This window comes from Diaporthe batatas (genome assembly GCF_019321695.1).
Source record: "Diaporthe batatas strain CRI 302-4 chromosome Unknown Contig00009, whole genome shotgun sequence".
Classification (NCBI taxonomy): domain Eukaryota; kingdom Fungi; phylum Ascomycota; class Sordariomycetes; order Diaporthales; family Diaporthaceae; genus Diaporthe; species Diaporthe batatas.
The window spans coordinates 2,245,886-2,272,912 of NW_025408556.1; the positions used below are offsets into that span (position 1 = coordinate 2,245,886).

Genomic DNA, 27,027 nt, shown 5'->3' on the forward strand with positions numbered 1-27,027 from the left:
GGCAGAGACCATCGTGAAGGCGTTTGACTTAGTAGTGGTGCAGCATTAGTCCAACGTCATTCGCGCCCAAGTTCAAGACAGCTCTCTGTGGCGCTCGGCTCATGCTGAGAATCCAGCTGAACAAAGATCTCCATTAATAACCGCATCGGAGGTATACGCGTAAATCAGTTTCACGGAGCACCATTGTCATGCAATACGCGTGTAGCGCGCCCGCCTGCAGCATGCCAAGAAGGGGACTCCGGCGTACGATCCATGTCAAATGCCCCTACCTCCGTACATACCTAGGTGCAATCCCGTAGTACCTAGGTAATTTCCACTGTGCCCGCACACTAAAAGAGCTTCGGTGTCCTGGCGGGTATTTCTATATCCAATGTTTGCAATCACTTCTATTACTACTAGTCTAGTATATCTTTCGCATCTCGTTCCCACCTATTCTTGGATTCCACAATAGCCTTGGCTTGGGACACATCTCCCTCTGGATCCTCTTTCTCGTTGCTCAAGCTGGATCCTCAATGCACTACCGGGCTGGGAACTGAGTCTTGTGCCCCAGGAAGCGAGATTATCCGCGGGCTTTCGGATGCCTCGACCGGTCGCACAATACGTGCGAACGCTGTCACGACAGCGGCCTGAGAAATTTCCGTCATAAGGTAATAAATTCTCCTTGTGGGGCGCGCCCTACGCCCTACCAAATAAAAGGAGCGGCTTGAAGAGGACAAGTTTCGAGTTTGCGCCTCCACAGCTGTGCCCGCCCCACCCGACGCCCAGACCCGATCGCCCCGATCTGTCTCGGAGGCGTAGAGTCGCGGCGGCTGCAGTGCAAGATTCATGCACGCGCTAAGGGACAAACGTCCAGATTCACATCCTCATCAAGAGCCTTCCGCCAAACCCGACGACGGGCCCCGCTCGACCGCCAAACGAACACTGAGCCGCCCGTTTCTTTGACGACATGCCGGCTTCAGCCACGAGCGAACAATTACTTTGCAAGCCAACAGGGACCGGATGGCATGATCGATGGGCTCTGATAAGCCGAAGAAATGTGAGCCTGCACCAGCTCGGCCTATTGCCGAAATACCTCGGCTCAAAGCCACAACACCCACAACCCCCTGAGCTGAGTTCTCGAGTGCCGGAAGCCTGATCGAGCAGCGTGCCTGCTCCCGGCCTGGGTCGCCGTCGAGTCGAAAATTACACGCCCTGGACTGCCAGCTGACTCGGTGTTCCCTCACAGCTTGTTATCACTGCACAAAGAGGAGGATAGTGTGTGATCTGACAGAGCCCAAGTGCAACAAGTGCGCTAAGAAGGGGCTTGACTGCCCCGGATATGGCATCAGATATCGCTTCGCCGACAAGAAGACAACCTCGTCAGCCGAATTTGAGCCGGCTGAAAGCTCACGGCGCGCCTCGTCCTCGTCCTCGTCATCGGCGTTCTCGTCTGCTGCCAAGCGCCGGCAACCTGACCTGAAATGGGTTGACGTGTCTAGTCGAGTGAAGAGGGCGAGGGGAAGTACTGACGAGGGGCAAGGCAGAGATGCCGCGACAGGTACAGCGCCTTCAGGCCCAGCCAGTGGGCCTTCTGGGATCTGTTTGGATATCGCTCTGCATAAGAGAGGCCCTAAACCTCCCGGCCCGGGTCGACGACCAAACGGGCGTGGAGGCCATGATGACCAATTTTTGGCTGGATATACCGGGGATAACTCAACTTACTGGACCTCTGAATCTTCGTCCACGGACAGTGATGAGAACGACGTTATCGAAATCACACGAACGGGTGACTTCGGCACACTAGCCTGTCCGGACTTCTCACCGATACCGATGTGCCTACCCTCACTACTCTCAAACCCAGACCCACGCATACGTCTCCTCTTCAAGCACTGTGAGTCCTGCGCTTCTCTCCGCTGCTTTGTCAGCCCGCTTCTCGAGCCCACTGGCTGACTGACGCCCGGCGGAAAGTCTCGACCCACGTCTCGCCTGTAATGCTCATGTACGATGATGAGGCCAACGGCTATAGACGCCAGATACTTCCCCTCGCACATGCTGACCCCATCGTCGAGCGCGCCGTGTGCGTCGCCGCGGCGTTCCACCTGTCTCGACAGGTGCCGGAGCTTCGACTGCCTGCCGAAACTGGCCGTGCTGCCATCGTCAGCAAGCTGTCGTCCGAGGTTGACCTCAGCGACTCGACATGGGCCACCATCATCCTGCTCATTGTCGCGGACCTGGTGACGGGTCATGAACATGTACTAACTCTTTACAAAATGCTAATCGCCTTCCTCGATGCGAGAGGGATTGGGGAGGATGCAGAATTACTACCGCTACAGAAATTTCTGTATAACCAATCCAAACTGTGAGTAACTGTAACGTCACGGCCCTATCCGACATGTCACAGCAGAGGATGGATCACTAAGATGGCAGGATATCATTCTTCGCCTACCCAATACTGGGCGAGTCCAAGGCACTGGCCGACTTCTCCAAGTTCCTCAACGAGCTCATGGCGAGCCGCGCGCAGATGGCCCAGCGCCAGCGCCAGAGCGTCGAGTTCCTCGTCGCCACGGACCAGCTCCCCACGAGCACCGAGGGGCTCTTCGACATGCGCACGCGGCTGTACATGGAGATCACGCGGGCGGCGACGGAGATCTACGTGCTGCGCGCGCGCAGCCCGGACGACAACCCCCTCGAGTCGGCCGGGGACAGGAGGCTGGAGACGACCGTCCTGCCGCTGCTCTCGAACCTCGAGGCCACCGAGACCGCCATGGACGAGGCGTACAGCCCCATCGAGAGCATGCCGGACCGCATCGCCCACATCCGGGGCCTCTTTGAGCAGGTCGACCCGTCCGCCCCCGGCTCGCACACCATCGTCTGGCCCGCGTTCATCGCGGCGGCCGAGTCCCGCGAGGAGGACAACAGGGAGTTCTTCTCGTCGATCCTGAGGCGGCTGTGGCAGTCGACTGGGTATGCCAATGTGCTGCGCGGGCTGGATGCGCTGCCGAAGCTGTGGGAGAGGCAGGGCAAGGGCCAGAGGTGGACGGCTGCCTTGCAGGAGCTCAAGACTGTCGTGATGTGAGGTAGCTGACTGTTGCATGCGCGGAACTCGGTTGTGTTATGGTGGTTGTGTTTGCATCATGTCGATTCATTATATTAGAGATATCCACGGGAAATAAACGCCAGTTTCAAAGTTCAGCGGACGGTCTGGGCTCCACTCTACGTACTACCGTCGACGAAAACCATCGCCTCAGAAGATATCCGTGACGAACCTCTCGTTCCTCATCTGCTTGACAAAAGCATCAACCTCCTCCGGCGTGTAGTCCTTCCCATTCCTCTTGGCCCCGGCAGCAATCAACCGTCTCGCCACCGCCCCAATCCCCTTGGCCAGGCTCTTACTCCCGCAGATATAAAACCTCGCCCCCTCGAGCCACAGCTGGTCGATGTCCTCCCGGTCCCTGAGCATCCGGTCCTGCACATACTTACACCGCTGCCCCTCCGCCTCCCCCTCCGCCTCCTCACCCTCACGCCCGCCCCCCTCGTGGTGCTGACTAAACACCCACCTGACATCCACGGCCCCCAGCGCCGCCCAGGCTTCAAACTCCTCCCTGTAGAGCTGATCCCGCCCCGGCCGCCGGCACCCCGCGAACAACACCGCGGGCGCCAGCGCCTTGCCGCCCTCGGCGATGAGCGTCGCCCGCTCCTGCACGAAGCCCCGGAACGGCGCGATCCCGCTGCCGTTGCACATCATCACCACGGGCGTGGCGGCCATGTCCAGCGGGAGCCGGAAGTACCTGTTGGTGCTCCGGACCGAGACGAGGGCGCGGTCGCCCGGGGACAGGGAGCGCATGTAGGATCCTGCCACGCCGAGGAAGCGGTGTTCCTGTCCACATGCACCCTTGACATCGTGTGTCGGACCGGTGGGGGAGCCCCCGCCGTTTGGCTGGTACCAGGCCGGGGCGTCGAGGACGGCGTATGTCAGGGTGGCGGAGGTGGGGGAGGCGAGGGGCGAGGACGAGATGGAGTAGTGCCTGGTGCGCATCGGCGGCAGCAGGGAGAGGAACGTGGCGAAGGGCAGGGGGATGTCGGTCTTGTGTCTCGTCAGGATGTCGAGGATGGTGATGCGCTTCTCGATCACCTCCGCGGCGAATGTCTCTGGGGAAAGATAACCTGCCAGAGTCCCCTTCACGGCCGGGGAGCCGCACACCGAGGCCATCACCTCGATGTCCTGCTTCGTCGCCGGCTGGGAGATCTCCACGTAGCCCTGGAGCAGGTCGAAGATGGCGATGGGCTTGCCAGTGGGGAGCGAGGTCGCCGAGCCCTGCTTGATCGTGATCATGCCATCCCACGGCAGGCTGAAGTGGTTCATAACCCGCCTGACGTACTCCTTGGGATTCAGAGGCAGCACGGCGAGGTAGTCTCCCGCGGAATACGTCATGTTCGATGGGAGTTCGATCTCGATATGGCGCTTCTCCGGCTCGCCATCTGCGGTGAGGATTTTGGTGTCGACCACGTTGGCCCATTGCACATTCTGTTGAAGGTGTGCGGCGCGTTCCTCGGTAGTGAGCTCGATCTCGATGGTCGGGACGGTGGAGAACTGGGACGAGTCTTTGGTAGACGTCAAGTATGGGCCGAGTGCCGGCCATAGTTTCCCAGTGGTCCATGTCTCGAAGTCGCCGAATGTATCCTGCTTGCTCACGTCTGATGATCCACGGGCTGCGAGTCTCTCGGCGCCCAGGGCCGGAAGAATCTCATCTACCGACGTCGGGATCTTCTGGAACGTGGATGCCCAATCGCTGTGACCACATCCGAAGACTGCATACTTGACTCTCTCGAGCTTCTTGGTCTCGTTTTCCTGCTGCAGGCTCTCCAGCCAAGCCACGAAGCGCGCGGCATCATCGGTGGGCAACCCTTCATACGAAGCTGTGATGATCACAGTGGGCTTGTCCTTCAGCAGCTTCCCCATCGCAGCGTCTAGGGTCCGAACACCCGCAGCCAGCCCCCTCTGAGCACACTGGCCGGCCAGCTTCTGCGCCAGCGCTTGGCAAGTCCCCGTGTTGGACCCGTACAAGATCGACAGGTCCTGATCACCATCCGCCACGGTCTCGACAGCCCTGGGAACACCATCCTTGTGCTGCCCGCCAGTAGCCCTGTCACCACTGAGCCTCTGAAGCAGTATCGTCGGCGTGATACCCTCCCTCAGGCTGGCCCGCATGAAAAAGTCCTTGGGCTTCAGTGTCAACGCCTGCACGACCTGAATCTCATAGTTCGGGTCGTCAAGCCGCATGTCGAAATTCTGAAGGATCAGCGCCACGGCGAGCACAGCCTCCTGCCAGGCAAAAGCACGTCCGATGCAGGCCCTCATCCCCGTCCCAAAGGGCTTCCACGCGTTCTTGGGGAGCTTCTCAAAGTTCCCGTCCAGCATCCGCTCGGGTCTGAATTCCTCGGCGTCCTCGCCAAAGACCTTTGGATCTCGCATGATCTTGCCGAGGAGGCACACGATCGATTTCCCCCGTGGGATCTCGTATTTGTGCTTGCTCCCTGGGTCTTTGGCCCCGATATACAGTGGATCCTCCGTATTCTCGGGCCGGACGGCGCGGCTGAAGGCCGGTGCGGTTGGCGTTAGGCGCAGCGTCTCGCGGAGCACGGCGTTGATGTATTTCAGATCGTTGACGTGTTTGGGCTCGAGTTTCGAGTCGCCAACTACCCGGTCGACTTCTGCCTGGGCGGCGAAGTAGGCGTTTGGGTTCTTGAGGAGCTGGAGGAAGGCGAAAGACAGAAGCCCGGATGTTGTCTCGTGCCCTGCGACTGGTCAGCTCGTCCTCCCCGGTATGGGAGACTCACATCGGACAACTGACTCACCGGCAATTAGGAAGGTTTGCATGTTTGCGGCAATGAGCGCGTCCCTCATCGTCTTTCCGGTCTTGGGGTCCTTGCCGTTGATCAAGGAGTTGAGGAGATCCTTCTTCTCAGTGGGATGGTCCCTGCGATACTGAACCAACTCCTGTGAGGTTTCCTCCATGAGCGCTACACTCTGCTTTACTTCTTCATTGTACGAGGGGAACAGCCGGGTTATGAGGCCGGCAAGCTGTCCGGAGCTATTTGCCGCACCCAAGGTAGTGTTCATTGCCTTGACAAACGGATGCATGTCCTCTTGGTAGAACGAGTTGAATCGGAAGTCCATCGCACACAGCGCGATGGTGTCTAGAGTCAGCCTTGAAAAGTCTTCCGATGCTTGAATCTTGTGCGTCGGGCCCTGCCTCGCCCATTTGAGAACAAGCTGAGAAGCAATGTCATGCATTTCTATGCAGAGGTTGTGTCAGCGAGCCTCGATCTCCTATGTTACACTCAGGGTGTGATCTAACCATCAAACATCTCAGCCACAGCAAGAGGTCCAAAAGCAGGCATGAGAATTCGGTGGGCCTGGCCCCAGTCTTCCTCCTTCTCGCTCTTCTGGGTGAACAAGCCTCGCGGCTTGCCAGAAGAGTCCGCCGCGCTGGCCAGCTTGCCGCCGAGCAGCTTGTAAAATCTTGTTTCGTCACAGAGCTCATCGAATAGGTCAAAGCCACTGACCATGATCGACTCGCGCCCCGGCGCCCTCACCTTGAAGATGGGCCCGTGTATATCGGCGATGCGCTCCAGGGCCCGGATGGGGACCTCGTCTTGTAGGTCGAATATGTTGCCGACGAATGGCAGCCCAGGAGGGCCGCCGATTTCCGTTGGGAGGGCCATTGTCCGCAATTGCCTGATCTCTGCACGGACACCGTGATGTTGGAAATGGACGGAGCTACCTCAAGTGCTAGGTTCGGAGTGATGCAGCTCACTTAGCAATCCTGGGCCAGGGTCAACATGAGCGAAAGAGAGAAGAACGAGAAACCCAGGAGGTGACCAGGTACTGGTATTTGCCTGAAGGATGGCATTTATTAAGAAGCTCACGCCTGTCAGGAGGGACTCGCGTCCCGGTGGCTTATATGCAGGCCGGAAGGAAGACAGGTCGAGCACGGGTTCCATGACATCTCCCTGTCCAGTCGTCGAATGGAGCTAGTTCGCATGTGAATGCATCCTTAGAGCTGGAAGGAGGTGCGCAAGCAGGGATCAGCTAGGGCTAGTACGCTGGACCAAACGCTTTTTTGCGACAAAACCCCAAATCCACATTTCATACACACTTTCCTTAATACACCCACCCCACTACTTTATATAACCCTAACCCTAAGAAAAAAAAGTAAACCTTTAAAAATAAATAAATAATAATAAAAAAATATTTTAAAAATTCTTTTATTTTTTTATTATTTTTAAAAATAATAAAATAATAAAATAATAAAATAATAAAATAATAAAATAATAAAATAATAAAATAATAAAATAATAAAATAATAAAATAATAAAATAATAAAATAATAAAATAATAAAATAATAAAATAATAAAATAATAAAATAATAAAATAATAAAATAATAAAATAATAAAATAATAAAATAATAAAATAATAATAATAATAATAAAATAATAAAATAATAAAATAATAAAATAATAAAATAATAAAATAATAAAATAATAAAATAATAAAATAATAAAATAATAAAATAATAAAATAATAAAATAATAAAATAATAAAATAATAAAATAATAAAATAATAAAATAATAAAATAATAAAATAATAAAATAATAAAATAATAAAATAATAAAATAATAAAATAATAAAATATATAATATAAATAATTTTAAAATATATTTATTTTATTTAAAATATTATATAAATATTTATATTTATTAAAATAATAAAATATTAAAAATATATTATTAATATAATATTTTAATTTAATATTAATAAATATTATATAAAAATAATTATTATTATTTTATTAAAACTTTATTTTATTTAAATAAATATTTATTTATTTATTATAAAATTATTTAAAAATAATTATTTTATATTTAAGAAAAATAATTATTAATAATTAAAATTTTAATTATATATAAATAAAAGTTTTATTTTAAAATAATTAATATATTTTATATATTTTATATATTTTATATATTTTATATATTTTATATATTTTATATATTTTATATATTTTATATATTTTATATATTTTATATATTTTATATATTTTATATATTTTATATATTTTATATATTTTATATATTTTATATATTTTATATATTTTATATATTTTATATATTTTATATATTTTATATATTTTATATATTTTATATATTTTATATATTAATTATATTAATTATATTAATTATATTAATTATATTAATTATATTAATTAACTTAACTTATATATAAAATAATTAAAATAAAGTAATATAAATTAATAATAATTAAAAGGTTTATTTAATTAAATAATAAAATACTTAATTAAATTAATTAAACTTATTAATTAAATTTAATTTATATATATATATAAACTTATTAACTTTATAATAATTAATTTATTATAATTTATTATTTTATATTAATAATTTTTAATTTTCTAAAATTAAAGTTTAATATTCCTTCTTTTAATTAATTAAAAGCTTTATTTATTAATAAAGTAATTTCTATTTAAATTATTAAATTATTTAAAATTATTATTAAATATAAACTTATAATTTAATTAATTTAAATAATTTAAAAATACTTTAAATTAATATTTTATAAATTATTTAAATTATTTAAATTTAAATTACTTTAATAAGTAAAATTAAATTTAAATTACTAATTATTTATTAAACTATTATTAAATAATATTAACTATTAATATTTAATTAATTAATTAATTAACTTTTTTAATAGTTTTTTATAATTAATTATTATTTATTTTATTAATTCTTTATTTTAATTAAAAGTTTTATTTTAATTAAAAGTTTTATTTTAATTAAAAGTTTTATTTTAATTAAAAGTTTTATTTTAATTAAAGGTTTTATTTTAATTAATTATATTAATAATTATAATATTTTCTTTTTATTTAAATAAAAACGGAGATTTATAGGGTAAAAAACGGAGGGTATAGGGCAATGTATACCCTTAGTGCGCTAACCTTAATTTATACCACCAATTTACTATATAAAACAATAATATATAGTTATTAACTATATATTTATTATTCTATATAAATACTATTCTTATTGCTTCTACTTACCTTTATTGCTTCTACTTACCTTTATCGCTTCTTTTATTCTGGTGGCTTGTTTTTACTTTCCTCCTTATTACTTAGGGTACTATAGTAAGTCCTTGTGTCTCCTTTTTATAGATTGGTAGGTCTGTAGGTTAGGGTATAAAAAGTATTTAATTGGGGTGGTATAGGTAGTAAGGTAAGGTTGAATAAAGCCCTCTAATTGGCTGGTAGTACTTTTTACCCTATACCCTCTGTTTTTTACTCTGTGAATCTCCGTTCTTATTTAAATAAGGTATTTAAATAAAAATAAATAAAGTTTTAAATATTAATTTAATATTTAACTTAATATAAATATTATTAAAATAAAAGTTATTATAAAAGTTTTTAAAAAACTTTAACTTAATTTATTTAAAGTATTTTTTAATTTAATTTTAAAAAGTTTTATAAAAGTATTAAAAGTTTTTATTAAAGTAATAATTAAAATTATTAATAAATTATTAAATTTTATTATTATTAATTTTAATAATTATATATTTCTTTTATAAATATTATTAATATATTTCTTTAATTTATTCTTTAATTTAAATTTTTTTAATAATATAAATAAAAATATTATTAATATATATTTATAATAACTATAAATAATTTTATTTTTAAATTTAAAATTATAAATAGTTATAATATTAAAATAATTTTATTTAAATATTATAAAAGAAAAAAGTTAAAAATATATAAAAGTTATTTATTTAATTAATTATTTCAATAATATAAAAGTAAATAAATAAATAAATAAATTAATTAATAAATAGTTAAATATTAATTTAAAAGTTTAATAAATAAGTTTAAATTATTAATTATAAAAAATTATTATAAAGTTATAAAACTTATTTAATAAAAGGTTTTATTTAATTAATAATTAAATCTATATTTAAATAATTTAAATAACTTACTTTCTTTAAATTATAATAATAATAATAATAATAATAATAATTTATTTTTTAAATTATAATAATAAAATAACTTTATTAATTTATTTTTATAAAAGATTTATTATTTAAATAATTTAAATAATTTATTTTATTATTAAAATTAATTAATAATTAATTAATATTAATTAATTAAACTTATATATAAAAGTAATTAAAGTAAAATAATATAAATTAATAATAATTAAAATTTATTTAATTAAATAATAAAATACTTAATTAAACTTAATATATATATATATATATATAAATTTATTAATTTTATAATAATTAATTTATTATAATTTATTATTTTATATTATATTTATTATATTTATTATATTTATTATATTTATTATATTTATTATATTTATTATATTTATTATATTTATTATATTTATTATATTTATTATATTTATTATATTTATTATATTTATTATATTTATTATATTTATTATATTTATTATATTTATTATATTTATTATATTTATTATATTTATTATATTTATTATATTTATTATTATTATTATTATTTAATTTTATTAAATTTTATTAAACTTTTAAACTTTTAAACTTTATTTAATATTAATTTTAATAAGATTAAAATATTTATAAATTTTAATTTTATTAAAAGTAAATTAATTATTTTAAATAATAATATATTATTATAAAATTATATATTTAATTATTAATAATTATTTATTTTATAATAAAATTATTAAAATTATAAATTTAATTATTAATAATTATTTATTTTATAATAAAATTATTAAAATTATAAATTTAAATTTATAATAAAATATAATTCTTTTAAATTTATTAAATAAATAATTATTTAAATAAAGTTTAAAATTTTTAAAAATAATATTTTTATTTATTTTAAATAATATATTTTAAATATATAATAATTTTATATATAATATTAAATAATATTAAAATTAAATAATATATAAAATATATTAATTTTAAAATGAAATAATATTAAAAATAATTATAAAGTTATTATAAAAGTTTTATATAATAATTTTAATTAAATTAACTTTTAAAATTATATTATTATTATTTTAAAAGTTTATTTATTAATTTTAATTCAATAAAAATATAAATTATATATATATATAAATTTTATTTATTAAAATAATAAATATTTTAATTATTAAATTATATATTTTAATATATATTAAATAAGAATTTAATTAATATATAAATATTAATATTTAAAATAAAATATAATTAAAATAATTTATATATAAAATTATATATATAATTAAATAAATATTTATATAAATATAATTTTATTTTTAAATATAAAGTTAAAAGATTTTTAATTATAAAATTTTAATTAATTTTAATTTAATTATTTTATTATATTATAATTTAATTTAATTTAATTTAAATTTCTTTTAAGTTTTTTAATCTTTTATCCTTAAATAAATTAAAGTTTTATATTTTTAAATTTAAATTTAAAATTTTATAAATCTTAATATATTTTAAATTAAGTTTATAATTCCTTAACTTTTAAAGATATATTAATTATTTTTAAATAATAATAATTTTTTTAAAATAAAGGTTTATTTTTATATAATTATAAATTTAATTATTAATAATTATTTTTTTATTTATAATAAAGTTATTAAAATTATAAACTTAAATATTTTATATAATAATAAAATATAATTACTTTATTTAATTATTTTTAATTTAATTAAATAATTATTTTTAAATACTTTTATTTATAAAGTTAATAAATAAATATTTATTTATAGAATAAAATTAAAACCTTTAAAGAAATAATAATTTTATTTTTATTTATTTTAATTAATTTATTTAAGTTATATAATAAATTTAATATTTATATATAATATTTATTAATATTAAATTAACTTATAATTTATAATAATTTTAATTTTTAATAAATTAATAATATTAATTTAAATTAATTAAATATAGTTTAATAATAAATAATATTATAAATAATTATAAAATTATTATAAAAGTTTTATATAATAAATTTAATTAAATTAATTTTAAAAATATATTATATTTTATTTTTTAAAATTTTAACTATTTATTTTAATTTAATAATAAAATTAAAAATATAAATAATTTATATAAATATAATTTAAATTAATAATATAATATATAAATTTAAATTATTAAAATATTATATTTAATTAAAAATATATATTTATTTTAATATTAATTATTTAAATATATATTATTTTAAAATTATATTTATTTAAAAGAATATTTTAATATAAAAGAAATAAATTTTAATTCTTTTATATAATTTTAATAATAATATATTTAATATATATTATTAGAAAATAAATTTAAATTAAAATATTAATTATTAAATTATTATTAAATAAAAGTATTATATAATAAAATATTATAAAATATTTAATATATTATAAATTATAAATTTTATTAAATATTTAAATATAATAATTTTTAATATATTATTATATTAAATTATAATTATTATTATTATTATTATTATTATTATTATTATTATTATTATTATTATTATTATTATTATTATTATTATTATTATTATTATTATTATTATTATTATTATTATTATTATTATTATTATTATTATTATTATTATTATTATTATTATTATTATTATTATTATTATTATTATTATTATTATTATTATTATTATTATTATTATTATTATTATTATTATTATTATTATTATTAATTAATTAATTAATTTTTAAATTAATAAATTATATATTATAATATAATTAAAGTTAAAATAAATATAAATTTAAATATATAAAATAGTTTTATATTAAATTTTTAAGTTTTAATAAATTATTTTTATTTTATAAAAAAGAAATTAAAGTATTTAAATTATTTTATAATTTTATAATAATTAATAATATTTATATTTATTTATTTATTAAAAAAACTTATAATAATAAATATAATAAAGATTTTAATAAAAATTAACTTTTAAATTAATTAAAAATATAATATTAATAAAAGTTAAATTTATACTTTTATATATTTAAATAAATAAAAGTAGTTTAATATTTAATTATTATATTATAATTTAAATTAATAAATTATATATGTAAAATTTATATTTAAAATTTATAATTAAAATATTAATTATTAATTAAAATAATAATTATTAATTAAAATATTAATTATTAATTAAAATAATAATTATTAATTAAAATAATAATTATTAATTAAAATAGTAATTATTTAATAAATTTAATTAAATTTTAATTTATTAAAAATTAAATATTTTAATAATTTAAAAGTTTTATATTTAATTAATTATATATAATTATTATATTTTAATTATTTAATATTAATTTTAAAAATATATTTAAATTTTAACTTAATTAATAAAATATATTTATAATAAAATAAATAAATAAATAAATAAATAAATAATAAATAAATAAATAAATAAATAAATAAATAAATAAATAAATAAATAAATAAATAAATAAATAAATAAATAAATAAATAAATAAATAAATAAATAAATAAATAAATAAATAATAAATAAATAAATAAATAAATAAATAAATAATAAATAAATAAATAAATAAATAAATAATAAATAAATAAATAAATAAATAAATAAATAAATAAATAAATAAATAAATAAATAAATAAATAAATAAATAAATAAATAAATAAATAAATAAATAAATAAATAAATAAATAAATAAATAAATAAATAAATAAATAAATAAATAAATAAATAAATAAATAAATAAATAAATAAATAAATAAATAAATAATTAAATAATTAAATAATTAAATAATTAATTAATTAATTAATATTAATAATTAATATTAATAATTAAAAAAATTAAATTAAAAAAAGGGTATAAAAAGAAGTTAAGTTAAAGAGAGGGTGTAAAAAGAAGTTAAGTTGAAGGGGGGGTGTAAAAAGTACCCTATAGGGGTAAGTATAGGTATTGAAAAGTGTGCACGAAATGTGGATTTGGGGTTTTGTCGCAAAAAAGCGTTTGGTCCATTTTAGGCTAGCTACAGGGGGTCATAACGAGAACGAGAACGGTGACGACGGCGCCAGTAGCCGCTTGTGGCTGACAACGCGGGTATTCAGTTTGCCTGGTATCACCTCCGGTGAATTGAAGATATGTTGTACTTGAGAAGTGCTAGCTGCGACGTAAAACTCGTCATTAAATGTTGTTTGTTAGTAATTTGGCCCATGATTTCCGTCGAACGCGCGGTGTTTGGTGCCAAAACGCCATTTTCAATTATGCACTTTCACCCTCTGCACGGTGATGTTTTTCCCCGGTCGAAAAATGGTCCCCCACAGCAACTGATGCGATGGTTGCACCTCGTACCAGGGTGGGCCCTGCATGCACAGTAAGCGGCCTAGTACAAAGCTTGTGTTTGTGGTGCCGCAGCGAGTGGGAACGAGGCCGGCGGGATCGCATCCTTCCAACGGGGCTTGCCTCGGCCGGCAGTCCTCTGCAGTGAGTGGCCGTAGAAAGTGTCCCTATCCATTGCTAGGGACATGCAAACAAAATTAAAATTACCCCACCCTAGGACAGGCTTGGATGTTATTGTCCGGTCTAGAAAAACATACTGTTGGGGCGCACATATGGACATGTGTCACCTCTTACAACACCAACCGGCGTATCATGAGATCGGGTGTTGGACGAAGCGTTGGGCTGAGTTGCAAGACATGGCCAACGGGACGGGGGAGAGGAGACAAAGCGGCGGGAATGCTAAGCGCAAGGAAAAGAGCAACGCTGTTGTTTCTCGTTCATACGCTCCGGGAAGCTCATTGTCCCATGGCGGCCGTGAACCACCAACAGCCTGCCGGAACTGGCTCTGAATCGATTCACTTTTGCTGTCATTCATTCAGCGGCATGGTGCAATAGTGATGTTGGAATGGATTTCATGTCATCAGTGGCCCAGTGAATCGAGCGACGACTTGCACAAAAGCTGCCTTTCTCAACCTCCACATAACCACATCAACGTCCGAACCTAACACATCACACCCGCCTCGAGAAGCACACCACAGATCAACAGCAACAGACGGCAACATGCATTTCAAGATTGGATTACTGGTGGCTGCGCACATCTTCCTGACAGCCATGGCTGAGAGCATGTACTGCTACCAGTCAGGCGAGAAGTTCAGCGACCTTGGGGACAACATGGACATCAGCAATGCATTCAACCGCATCTGCGATCGCATTGGCGGGAAGGACTACAAGCTTGGTCAGAAGGTAAGTAAAGCAAGACCGAAACACCCTTGGGACTCCCTAATGTTTGCTAACTCCCAACTTCGCTTTTCTCTGCGTCGCAGGTTTCGGATTGTGAGAATGTTGGCGACCATAGCCTTGACGTCTCCATCAAAATCAAGGAGGACTCGTATGCAGAGAATGGCGTCGTTCAGTTGTACAAGACTGACTGTTCCAGCTACTTCTACATAGTAAGTTCTGCAATACCCGCCCCTCCCCCTTACCTTAAAGGCATCCCGTCTAGAATGTGGAAAGCTAATTACATCGTTACTGCAAAATAGCTCACGGACTGCTCGCATGGAGGATCTATGGATGTCTCCATCGACGGAAGCCACGAGGCCAAGGCTGCGGTCAAGGTCGACCCTCAGAGGGCACAGTGTTAACCACGTGATACCAACCCCCACCTCGTAGGGGAGAGTCAAACACCTGGGAACAAACCTGGCAGGACTACCAGTCCAGCAACATCTTGCATAAACCGACACGACGGCAAGGAGTGTCTCTTTCGCGCAACGCCTCTACCAGTCTTCAATGTTGTTTGGCCAACCTGGAGGCAGCATGGTGTAAGACTGCTTGCGGTCATGGCGGTGAATACCAAGCAGCTGTTCTGTGATTCTGGTCAGTTTGTAGGGCAGAATTTGCGTCGTTTACCAGAAAGTGTATTGGCATGAGACTTTATCCTCTCATAGTACCTAGGTAGCGAATTTACATCTTCATACCTCCCTCATCCCATAGCTTACGTTAGCCCCTTGTGTCAAACTCGTCTATCACACTGACAGGTTTGACAAATTCGCCAAGTGGCTGGTACTTCAGGTGATGTATGCCAAATCCCTCTGGGCCACCAATCTCAACACCCCTCTCGGAGCCTGTCCACCTGTCGCTTGCGGCGATTCCCAGAACAGTGACAAGAAGGCCGTATCTATACTCCGGAGTCCCAATAGCCTCTCCGTTCTGGGCATCAATGACCGAGATCAGATCAGGCACAATGCAGAGAACATCCTCCTGCTTCTCCAGAGCCTCGTAGTCACCGTCCTCCTTGTCTTGTTTGTGTACCTTGATCGCAGCAATGTTCTCGTTCTTGAACGGGATCTTGATCACACCCTCGAACCGGCTTCTGCCCGGCTTACGATTCAAGGCGCCAGTATCCCCTTCCTTGGCCTCGGCCACGTCCATGCCCTCAATCAGACACTCCCCATAGACATGTCCCATCCTCAGTGTCCTCGTGACACCCACTATCTTGCCCTTCCACAGAACCTTAGCCGCGCCACTCCCCCCAACCTCCTTGACGATCTCATCCGCAACCTCATCAACCATGTTCGCCCGCCTGGCCTTCTCGACGGCCCTGCCGATCCTCCACGCCGCAGATATGGTGTGCTCGACGGCCCACCGCCTCGTCTCGGCGCCAGACACAGGCCCCTCCGCACACCCGGCGTGCGAGCCCATCTGGCTGATGGCAGCCCGCAGCGCCCTCTCGACCTGCAGGTCCGACGTGGCGCTGGTCATGATGATGGTGTTGCCGTTGCCGTCGCACATGGACAGCGGGCAGAAGACGGGCTGCCGCTCGTTGAACACCACGGGCGTCGTCTGCCACTTGGTGGGGTACGCGCGCCCCATCCAGTCGCCGTCGACGCAGGGCAGGTCCATGTTGGCCGAGGCGCCCAGGATCATGCCCTGCAGCCCGTTGCCGCCGCCGATCTCGAGCGCGATCATGTGCGTCGCGCGGCCGTCGGCCCGCAGCACCTTGGCCAGCTCCGCCTGCGCCTGCATCATCTCGTCGCCCGCGAGCTTCTCGATGCCCACTGTCGGGCTGCCCATCCCGCCGCCGCAGCCGACTCGGTCTGTGTCCTGTAGGTCGTCGGGGGAGACCACGCGCACGACGGCGCCTGCGCGCAGGAGCTGGCGCAGTCGGACCATGTGCGAGTAGGGGGAGCCGCCGCCGCCGGTGCCTAGGATGTAGCAGCCTGTGCTGATCCAGGTTACGTCGTTCTCGTTGATGAACCAGACGCGGTTTTTGACAGTTGGCCGGTATGTGCTCGGATCGATGTCCATGGTCTTTCGTTGATGTTCTGGCTTTTCCGCGCCGTTGATACTACCAGGTGTGTCCCCGTCCGTTTGGGCTTTCTTCTCATACTGGTCCATGTTGTTCAGAGCCGACGACTCTTCATCGCTTGTGTGTGGGACCATGGCGAGGTCTGTCCTGGAAAAGTCAAAATCACCGGCAGCACGGACGATGAAGCGTGTCTTGTTTGCAATATATTGCAGTGGCAGGGTCTCCATCTCGACCACTTTCACAGATTCTCGTGATGCACCAGCGGCCACTGTCTTCTCGGCGGCCTCCGCAGAGATCTCCTCCAAAAGCTTTTGTGTCGACTTGCTCTCGGTGGACTTTACCGTGTCAACCACGGCGCTGACTCTCGCCATGGCTGCTCCAATGGCATTGGCCACTTCCGAGTAACGGGGCTTCAGGACCTTGCTTGCACCTTTCAGATCATCCGGAGATATCACAGCTCCTCCACCGACAAGCAGTACAGGCAGGTCCTCCGGAGAAGTCTTCATCATATCAATAACCTTCTCTAGCTTCTGCTTGATGATGGCTCTGGTCTCGCTCAGCTCAGCACTGGACAGCTTCCCTTGAACAAGGGACCGGTCACCGACTTTAACGTCAGGTCTGGCCAGGACTGTTGCATCCGTCGTCGTCAACACGCTCCCCCCAAACACGACCGCTTCTTCTGTGAGCTTGTACCCAACAGAGTCCGGGCCTACCGTCGTTGGCCTGCCGTTTGCTCCTTTACGGATAATCGACCCGCCTCCGAGGCCGATACTCTTGATATCGGGGCATGAGAAATTCATCCGAACGCCAGCGAGCTCGCTGTAAGCCGCCTGCTGCCTCGGGAAGCCGTTGGCGAGAAGCAGCCCGACATCTGTCGTTGTCCCGCCGATGTCAACCACCATCATGGCCTGGCCTTCCTGTTGTTCCTCGCCCTGTATAAGAAAGGCCGCTCCGCGCATCGAGTTGGTCGGCCCGCTGCTGAACGTCCTGATGGGCAGCCTCGCAGCAATCTCCCCTGCAAGAAGGGTGCCGTCGTTCTGCGTGATGAAAACGGGGCAGTCTAACCCGAGCTTCCGCACCGGTTCCTGAAACGACCTGATTGTCCTGCGCGCAAACGGCAAGATGGCAGCGTTGAGGATCGCGGCGTTCTCCCTCTCCAGGAAGCCAAGATTTGCAACCTCCTTGCTCAGCACCACATCGACGTCTGCGCCAAGAACCTCGCGCACAATCTCGGCGGCCCGCTCCTCCTGCCGGTACACCGTGTCGATAGGACTGAAGACCCCATTGACAACCACGGCCCGGATGCCCTTCTCCTTGATAATCAGGCACTCTTCCCTGATTGCAAGCTCATCCAGGTCCCGGATGAGCACCCCGTCGACCTCCAGCCCGCCCTCAACGCTGGCCCAGTACCCGAGCACCAGGTAGCGCATGTCGTCCGGCCAGTCCACACACGGCGGCGCATGCTTGCCAAAGGGGCCCGCGAGCCGGAGGACGGCCACTTTACACAGCCGCGCGGCGTCCCGCTCCACGACGGCGTTGACGAAGTGCGTCGTGCCGATCGTCACCGAGGCGACGTCCGCTGGGTTGATGGGCGGGTCTGACGCAGTGAACATGTGCGTGATGGCCGCATTGATGCCGTCGCTCGGGTTCGTGGTCGTCGGCGCCTTGTGGTGCGCCAGGATGCCCTTGTTGGGCGACGACGTGGACTGCGTCGGGTCGATGATTACGCCGTCTGTGTTGGTGCCGCCAACGTCGACGCCGATACGGAGGCGTTTGGTACTTAGGCCGGCCATGTTGCGACTGGTTGTGCTGATGGTGCAGCCGAGTGGTCTTGATGCCGGCTGTGAATTATCGCGAGTCTTCGTAATGGCCAGATTACGAGACTTGTACCACTCTTATCGTTTCATGCCTGTTGGTATTAAACACCGCAAATGGCGCACTATGTAGCCTCTCGTCGCGATCCCGGTGCCGGAGGATCCATGGATCGCGGAGATAACCGGCTATCAGTCACAAGCAAATGTTCATCAAGCCGGCCCGACTCCATACAAACTAACATGAACAGTCACAGCAGCCGTAAACGCTACCTTGACCAAGCAGCGAAAATTACTCAACTCTTAATATGCATATACTCTTAAATAAAAATTTACCTAACTAGAAGTTTAATAGAATTAGACTCTTATTTATTTACTTCCTTTTCTACATATAATAATTAGTTCTAAAAGAATATCTTATTAAATATTCCAGTTAAATTATCCTAAGTGGTTTCGCTTCTATTCCGTATACGTCCGAGGACATACATGGCGCCTTCATATGGTGGTAAGCACTCAAGACCCAGTGCTTGAAACGAACACGGTGATAGTCATAATACGGTAATAAGTATAAGTAGTGTATTTGGCTCAAGACAACATAGGATAGCAACCAAAATGCAACACTTGACTTCGCAACAACCCCTTCCAGTGCGTCTGGAACCAAGGTAGCATAGAGTGAGACAACGGAGCAAATCGTGAAAGAGACAAGACCAGCCAGTTATGTGTCGCACATACTAGGTACTCCATTGTATGAATACCCCTTCCCAATATGAACCAAAAAGATGTGGTCCAACTCCTATTGAAAAGCGCCCTTGGTTTATTACCTGGTTTCGTTTCAATCGGTAGATATTCTTATCACAGGTGAGCTTCCCCATGGGCTTGAACCGAAGGCGGCTCGAATCCCTGCTCACCCATCTCCTCGCTCTCCAGACTAAGCTCTTTTATCGCCGCCGACGTCACCAAGCCAAGACCCGAACAGCAGGTCATGAAAATCCAAATGGCCCCAAATGACTTGCGGTACACTTCAACAAGATTTTCCACAGTCTCCTGAGACAGTTCATCTCGAAGTGCCCTCAATGCCGGAATGAAGCTGATTGCATGACTTGCATCATTCAAAACTCTCGCACTTTCTGGCAACTCCCCCAGCAGCGAGATGTTACGTTGGAACACCGAGCTGAACACTGTAGCTGCTACAGCAAGACCGATCAGGGCACCAAAAAGACGCACAACAACAAGCATGCCCACAGCCTACTAATTGTCAGAAAGTTGATTCGTGCAGTGCCCAGGAGTAAATTGAGAGACTAGTGCAAGACGAAATATGAGTATTCCTATAAGGGCGAAGCGGGTACTCACAAGACCGGTATCATTAACGTCTTCAACGCTTGCCTGCACGGCGAATTGTGTGACAGTATAGACGATACCAATTCCAATCCCAAGAAATACCTGGATTGTATAGGCTGTAACCCTGGGCGTGTTCTCGCCGACTAGGTACCACGTGCCCATGGCCACCGTAGAGCAGATCCAGCCGATCCACAGTAAAAGTTGATAGCGACGGGTTATCTCCACGGTGACGGGTGCCACGATACTAAATGCAACGACGGATATAGCAACTGGGAGCGTTGAAACGCCCGCCTGCAGGGGTGCCTCCAGAAAGACGGCCTGAAAGAAAAGGGGCAAGTACTGGAGCGCCGTGTAGAGGATCAAGCCGTGGATCAGTCCGGTCACCATTGACGCCACAGCGGTCCTGTTCTTGAACAAGCGATACGGAAGTATCGCCTCAGGCGGCTTCTTCTCGTAGAATCCGAAAATGACGAGCTGGATTATGCCAATCACAAACGGCACTATAGTCCTCCAGGAAGCCCAGGCATACAAGGCGTCAGCCCAGCTCAAAGGAAGAGCAAAGAGCGTGGCCCCACTCGCAAATAGCGCCATTCCAGTCCAGTCCACACGCCGGAGACGTGTGGTCAGACCACCATCCAGGGGTCGTAAGTGCAGGAAGAAAATCGACAGCAAGAGTGCTGGACCAATGACGGGCAGATTTACCCAGCCGATCCATCTCCAGTCATAGTCACTAAGGAGGGCACCAATAATGGGCCCACTGATGCTCCCAGCAGCAATGGACATGGCGATGATACCCAGATACATGGGTCGCTCCTTCAAGGTCGTGATATCGGCAAGAATGATTTCCTCGAGGACGTCTAGACCCCCACAGCCGATGCCTTGGACGAGACGACCTGCCACAAGAATGCTCATGTCTTGAGCAGTCGAGAAGACAATCGCCCCAATAATGAAGATCCCTGTTGACGCATAGAATGGAATCTTTCGGCCTAGGACATCCGAGAAGCTGACGTAGATGGGCTGGGTCACGGCGACCCCCAGCATGAACGAGATGTTAGCCCAGAAAGACTCAAGCGTGGTCCCTTGGAGCTGTTCTGTGATGTGCTTGGTGCCTGTCAGTATACAAGATAATGAATGCTGTGGATCCAACTTTGGGACATACTGGTAAAGCGACAGCCAGAGCAGTGGCATCCCAAGATGTGACTATCGCTGTAAGCGCCAGCGACAAAAGCGACATCCAAAATGAGAAAGGCTTTTTCACTTTCACGCGCCGGTCTGAAGAAATCGAGGCATCCTGCTGGTCTGACCCCGACTGCAGCGCGGACTCTTTTTGTGTGTCGACTTGTTTCGTCGGGCCGGGCGCTGCTGCTGTGCGGTCCTGTGGGTACTCGTTGTCGTTAAAGCAGCGATCAGCTGAGGGCAAAAGTACCGCACCAGCCGCCCCCTGTAATGCAAAACGAATATCAGGGCTCCTTGTGAAAGAAATGGAATCTCTAAGACTTACCTATCCGGACAAATTCCTTTTCTATAAACGCTCGTCCTCGTGTTTCAACCGTTGCTTCGTGAAGCCCAGATCCCAACAGGCTGCATATCTGACTATTCACTTTCACCGATCTCACTCAAGATATCCTACGAGGAGAGGTTGTTTCGAGGCTGGGCGCAGGAGAACAAGTTGCGTGCTGCCGGTATGAAGGACGACTGTGCCTTTGACCGAAACCTGGAGGCGTGGCTGGATGGACGGCGACAAGCAAATTACATCCTGGGTTTCAAACCCGAGATCACCGAAGACGTAGCTGATTTCATTACGGGCGACTTTCTCGTGATTGCAAGATCATGAAAACTGCGGGATGCATATCTACCAGAGCTTGCAGCTTATGCGGACTTTCCCACGGGCAGCCTCGGTTCTCGTGTTCAGGATGGGAATTACAACTACCTCAATATGGTCGAGCAGGAGATTGCGGACTTTCAGGGCGTCGAAGCCTGCTATATCACAAAGTGTCCGTACAGACGTCCCAATCATGTCACATCAATGCAGATCAAACTGGGCCTGACTTCGGTGCATAATGGCTGGTACTCGTGAGAGGCAGACAAGCCCATCCGGCATCCGTGCAAAGCGATTCCACTATATTGTGACTAAGTTAGACTGAACCAAACCCTTGATACCGACTTCTGTTCGTAAACCAAGTTTCGGCAAATTCTAGCCCTCTTCCAGAGGTCCAGTTGAAAATGCCCTGGACGCAGCTCGCTGAAAGCTGGCATTTGCGCTTATCACCATGCACCGGGATCGGCGTCCTCCGCCAAGTGCCGCCCGGCATGCGGATCCCTGATGAGAGAGGAGACCATATTAACGGCTTATTGATATCGTACTTGGGCCAAGTGAATATGTGATTTCCTAGTCGGGTGCAGGAGATATGGTAGGACGGTAGTCATGCAGTCACTATTTGCCTATCTTTGATGCTTTGGTCCCATTCGTACGAGTCGAATGCCACTGATGGGGCAATATCACCGCGTTCACGCCCTCGCGGGATGAGGGGCTGACGTCCCCGATGTCTCACTTCCGAACCCATGAAATACTACCACGGGTTTTCATGATTACATCTTCCACTAAAATTCTACGTCTGTACTGAATTTTTCTGCACTCAAAACAGACTGCCTGGCGTGTGATCATCAGCCATGGGAAACAGTGGTATCAAAGCACGATTAGGAGTGATCGAAGGAAAAGTACGGCTGCATGGCGACGAGACGCGGCATGAACAGACCGATTCTTGGTCAAACAGAGACCTGATCCCACTACCCCCAGAGAGGAGAACCTGGAGTACGTCACACGCAAGGCACACTATCACTATATTCAAGAAGGATTTCTGACACTCCTTTCGCTCAAGACTGGTTCCTGTTTTTCGGATATTGGACGATTTCCAGTCTCAACATCAGCAATTGGCAGTCCCCGAACACATTCCTGACGCAAGGGCTCTCAGTCTCCCAGTCGATGGGAATCATCCTCATCGGCCGCCTCCTGATATCCCTCTTCTCAACGCTCATCGCCTGGTGCGGACTAACCTGGCACATCGGCTTCACCATCCAGAACAGGTTCTCCTGGGGCCTCCGGGCCAGCTACGTCCCGCTGCTCCAGCGCATCCTGCTCAACTTCCTCTGGAACGCGATCCAGTGCTGGAACGGCGGCAGGCTGGCGGCCGTGTGCCTGACGGCCATCTGGCCCAGCTTCGCCGAGATGCCCGAGTTCCTGCCCGCGGGCATGGCCGCCGTCACCACGGGCTACCAGTTCGTGGGCTTCGTCGTGTTCTGGGCGGCCTCGGCGCCGTTCCTCCTCATCCGCCCCGAGAGGTTCAAGTGGCCGTTCCGCATCACCAGCGCCTACTGCGGCATCGGCATGCTGTGCATGATGACCTGGGCGCTGGCCACGGCCAAGGGGGTCGGCCCGCTGATGACGCAGGGGCAGAATGTCCCCGGCGGCTGGAGGAACTCGTCGTGGTTGATGATGGCTGGCATCAACCAGATGGTTGGCGGGATCGCGGCTGGGATCACCAACTCGAGCGATTTTGGGCGTTACGCGAAGGGGCCGAAGCACTATGTCGGAGGCACGATCCTTTCTGCTTGGATTGTCGGGGTGCTTGTTTCATTCATCGGTCTGGTTACAACTTCTGCTTCCCAGAAGATATACGGTGAGGTCTATTGGAACCCACCGGATCTGTTGATGGTCATGATGGACAACGGTCACGGGTCTTCTAAAGCGCGGGCGGGGGTGTTCTTCCTGGCTTTCGGATTCGCACTGACCGCCTGCTTCGAGAACATCTGTGGCAATGCCGTGGCTGGGGGCATCGATCTGGCTGGGCTGTTCCCTCACTACATCGACATCCGTCGTGGGGCAATTATCACCTTCGTGGCGGCTTGGATTTGCCAGCCCTGGCAACTCATCAACCGGGCGACGACCTTTGTCAGCGTTCTGAGCTCATTCTCTGTCTTTCTGAGCCCCATCATCGGCATCATGACAACAGACTTCTTGCTGCTCCGGAGAGGCAAGATCCGTCTCAGCCACTTGTATCGCACCAACGACACATCATATTGGTATTTCCACGGAATCAATTGGAGGGCCATCGTTGCTTGGCCATGTGGCTGGGCGCCGACGATAGGCGGTCTAATCCTAACGGCGGGCGGAAACACAGGTGGGCCTAAAGCACTGTATCAACTGTACTATATGGCCTTCCTAGTTGGTAAGAGAGACCCTCATAATTCTGCCTATTCCTCGTGATGCTAACACGGCCGGCCAGGATTCTTCATCAGCTCGTCGGTTTTCTTTGTCCTCAATAAACTGTTTCCAGTCCCTGGTATGGGCGAGTATGACGAGGTGGATTATTATGGCACATTCACAAGTCGGGAGCTTGCGAAATGGGGTGTCGTCCCTTGTGAGCCGGTACCTGTTGTTGAAGGAGACGGCGTCAGTGAGTCGCCAGTTCAGGAGACATTTGACAAAAAGGAATAGATGTGGCTCCACATCGGAATGAGCAATATTGGTGATGCAATTTCGGGTCTGTTGACAAATTACTGTAGCATAATACCACCCCTGACCTATTTCCCCACCGCAGCAAATCCTCGAAACCTACTTTTGCCCTGAAGTTGCCGGCATTGCAGATTTTGTCCAAAGTACTCATTGGTCGAGATCCACTCTGTTATACTTCACGAAGCCCTCGGCTTCACTCTAACCTTGAGCCCAGCAGGCCTGTAATTAAACCAGCCGTCCTGGTGCCCATCCAGCTTCCAATCCGGGTCCACCAGCTCAAAGTCACACTCCCTGATCAGCATCGCCGTGACCACCATGTTGAACTGCCAAGCCCAGTGTTTGCCTATGCACTCCCTTTTCCCGTTCCCGAACCACTTCTTCACGCCGGGGGGCAGCTCCTCAAACCCCTGACCCAACATGCGCTCAGGCCTGAACGAGAGAGGGTCATCGAAGACAGAAGGGTCGCGGTTCGCCCCCGCGAGGACGAGAATCATGGGCTGGTCGTGCGCGATCTGATACTTGCCGCCCGCGAGGAACACAGGGCTCTTGTCCGCGTCGCCGCTCGGCGCCTTGGGCCGGGGCACCGGCTCGATGTTGAAGCCGGGCGCGGCGAAGCTCAGCCTCAGGGACTCGCGGACGACGGCCTCGACGTACTTGAGCTGCGGGAGGTGCTCGGCGCGGATCTGCGCCGCATCGCCCGCTGCCCCAGCCGCGCCCGACCAGGGCCCGACGACGCGGTCCAGCTCCTCCCTGGCCTTGGCGACGCACGCCTTGTTCCGGATGAGGTAGTACACCTGGGTGCCGAGCATGCACGGCGCCGTTGAGCTGCCGATGGGCATGCTCACGATCTCGTCGATGACCTGGCTCTCCGTCAGGCCCTTGCCTGTCTGGTCGTCTTTGCCTTCCATGAGGGCCCAGAGGACGTCCCTGCGGCTTGTTGGGTTCTGCTTCCTGTGATACACCATATCGGCGGCGAAGTCCTCGCGCATGACCTTGATCGCGTTCTTGAACTTGCCGCCGTAGAGCAGCCAGTTGAGGAGACCCGGGCGATTGGGCCTCTTCATTGCCTCTGCAGTGCTGTCCTCCATGCCCTGCAGCATCGGGTGGCTCTCAGCAGCACTGATGCAGTTCAGCTTCTTGCTGAACATGGTCAGCGCCGTGGCCTCAAGATTGAGCCTGTTCAGCTCGTCCATCAGGTCGACTCCGCCCTCGGACGCCCCCAACCCCTTCCACTTCTGAATCAGCTCGACTGTGCAGCCGACAATGTCGTCGCATCCTTCCCGCACGGCATCAGGCGTCAGCCTCGGCGCGATGATGCGGTGTGCGACGCCCCACATCTCCTCGTGGTCGAACGCCGTGAACAGCGCGTCGTGCACCGCGCTCCGGATCTCCACGATGGGCCCGCCCACGTACTTCCGGAAGCGCTTCTCGTCGCAGAGCTCCTCGACCAGCGCGGCGCCCGCCACGAACACGATCGTCTTTCCGAGGACCTTGATCTGGAAGATCTCGCCATACTTCTCCGACAAGCGCTGCAGGGACTGCCAGGTGTTGGAGGGGCTGACGTCCAGGAGGTTGCCTACCAGGGGGAGACCTTTCGGCTGGGGGATTGGGTGAGACATGGCTGGTGTGGGGGTGCCGTGGTTTGATGAGGTTGTGGTACTTGCTCAGTTCCGGATCATTCCTCTTATAGGAGCCGTGGGCATGAAGCTGTCGGGCGCAGGTGACGATGACATTGTTTGTGACTCGAGGGGCCGGGGGAATATTCGGTGGGCAGAGAGGGGTTGTTATGTTCATCCATTTTTTGTGTACACCACGGTGAGTCCGTCTCACTACTTTTTCTTTGTCTTACTTGGACCAACACATTCCTGCAGCTAACCGTTCTGGCTGGCTGAGGTTCAGCTGTGGCGGCGATCATCCTCGAGGCACAGCTGCGCGGCTGGGCAGCTGGGCAGCTGGGCAACCAGCACCAGTTGACCGTTGTGGGGGTTGGAAGCGACGTGCCTCCTCATCTTTTTACA

The 27,027-nt window shown here is 43.4% G+C and overlaps 6 protein-coding genes across 6 annotated transcripts; 3 read left to right on the forward strand and 3 right to left on the reverse strand.

Moving 5' to 3' along the window:
- The first annotated feature begins 305 nt into the window (after positions 1-305).
- KVR01_008213 (uncharacterized protein) lies at positions 306-4,821 on the forward strand. Its single transcript, XM_044782839.1, has 4 exons — positions 306-1,036; positions 1,226-1,870; positions 1,948-2,338; positions 2,407-4,821. Exons 1-4 carry the CDS (start codon positions 1,012-1,014, stop codon positions 3,053-3,055), a joined length of 1,710 nt encoding a protein of 569 aa, XP_044643191.1. The 5' UTR covers positions 306-1,011; the 3' UTR covers positions 3,056-4,821.
- On the reverse strand, positions 3,224-6,932 carry KVR01_008146 (uncharacterized protein; the record flags this gene model as incomplete). The annotated part of the gene is made up of 3 exons (XM_044787302.1): positions 6,339-6,932; positions 5,836-6,276; positions 3,224-5,775 (listed from the first exon to the last, which is right to left on the reverse strand). The coding sequence occupies exons 1-3, from the start codon at positions 6,703-6,705 to the stop codon at positions 3,224-3,226; spliced, it is 3,360 nt and encodes a 1,119-aa protein (XP_044643124.1). The 5' UTR covers positions 6,706-6,932.
- Positions 6,933-15,102: 8,170 nt separating this feature from the next.
- Positions 15,103-15,683, forward strand: KVR01_007954 (uncharacterized protein; the record flags this gene model as incomplete). The annotated part of the gene is made up of 3 exons (XM_044794734.1): positions 15,103-15,285; positions 15,366-15,491; positions 15,582-15,683. The coding sequence occupies 3 exons, from the start codon at positions 15,103-15,105 to the stop codon at positions 15,681-15,683; spliced, it is 411 nt and encodes a 136-aa protein (XP_044642932.1).
- Positions 15,684-16,038: 355 nt separating this feature from the next.
- KVR01_007911 (uncharacterized protein) lies at positions 16,039-19,140 on the reverse strand (the record flags this gene model as incomplete). Its single annotated transcript, XM_044782070.1, has 1 exon — positions 16,039-19,140. One exon carries the CDS (start codon positions 19,138-19,140, stop codon positions 16,039-16,041), a length of 3,102 nt encoding a protein of 1,033 aa, XP_044642889.1.
- Positions 19,141-23,166: 4,026 nt separating this feature from the next.
- Positions 23,167-24,991, forward strand: KVR01_007804 (uncharacterized protein; the record flags this gene model as incomplete). The annotated part of the gene is made up of 3 exons (XM_044791209.1): positions 23,167-23,308; positions 23,376-24,722; positions 24,780-24,991. The coding sequence occupies 3 exons, from the start codon at positions 23,167-23,169 to the stop codon at positions 24,989-24,991; spliced, it is 1,701 nt and encodes a 566-aa protein (XP_044642782.1).
- Positions 24,992-25,011: 20 nt separating this feature from the next.
- KVR01_007797 (uncharacterized protein) lies at positions 25,012-27,006 on the reverse strand. The gene has a single exon (XM_044783839.1). The coding sequence runs from the start codon at positions 26,626-26,628 to the stop codon at positions 25,186-25,188; it is 1,443 nt and encodes a 480-aa protein (XP_044642775.1). The 5' UTR covers positions 26,629-27,006; the 3' UTR covers positions 25,012-25,185.
- Positions 27,007-27,027: the final 21 nt, after the last annotated feature.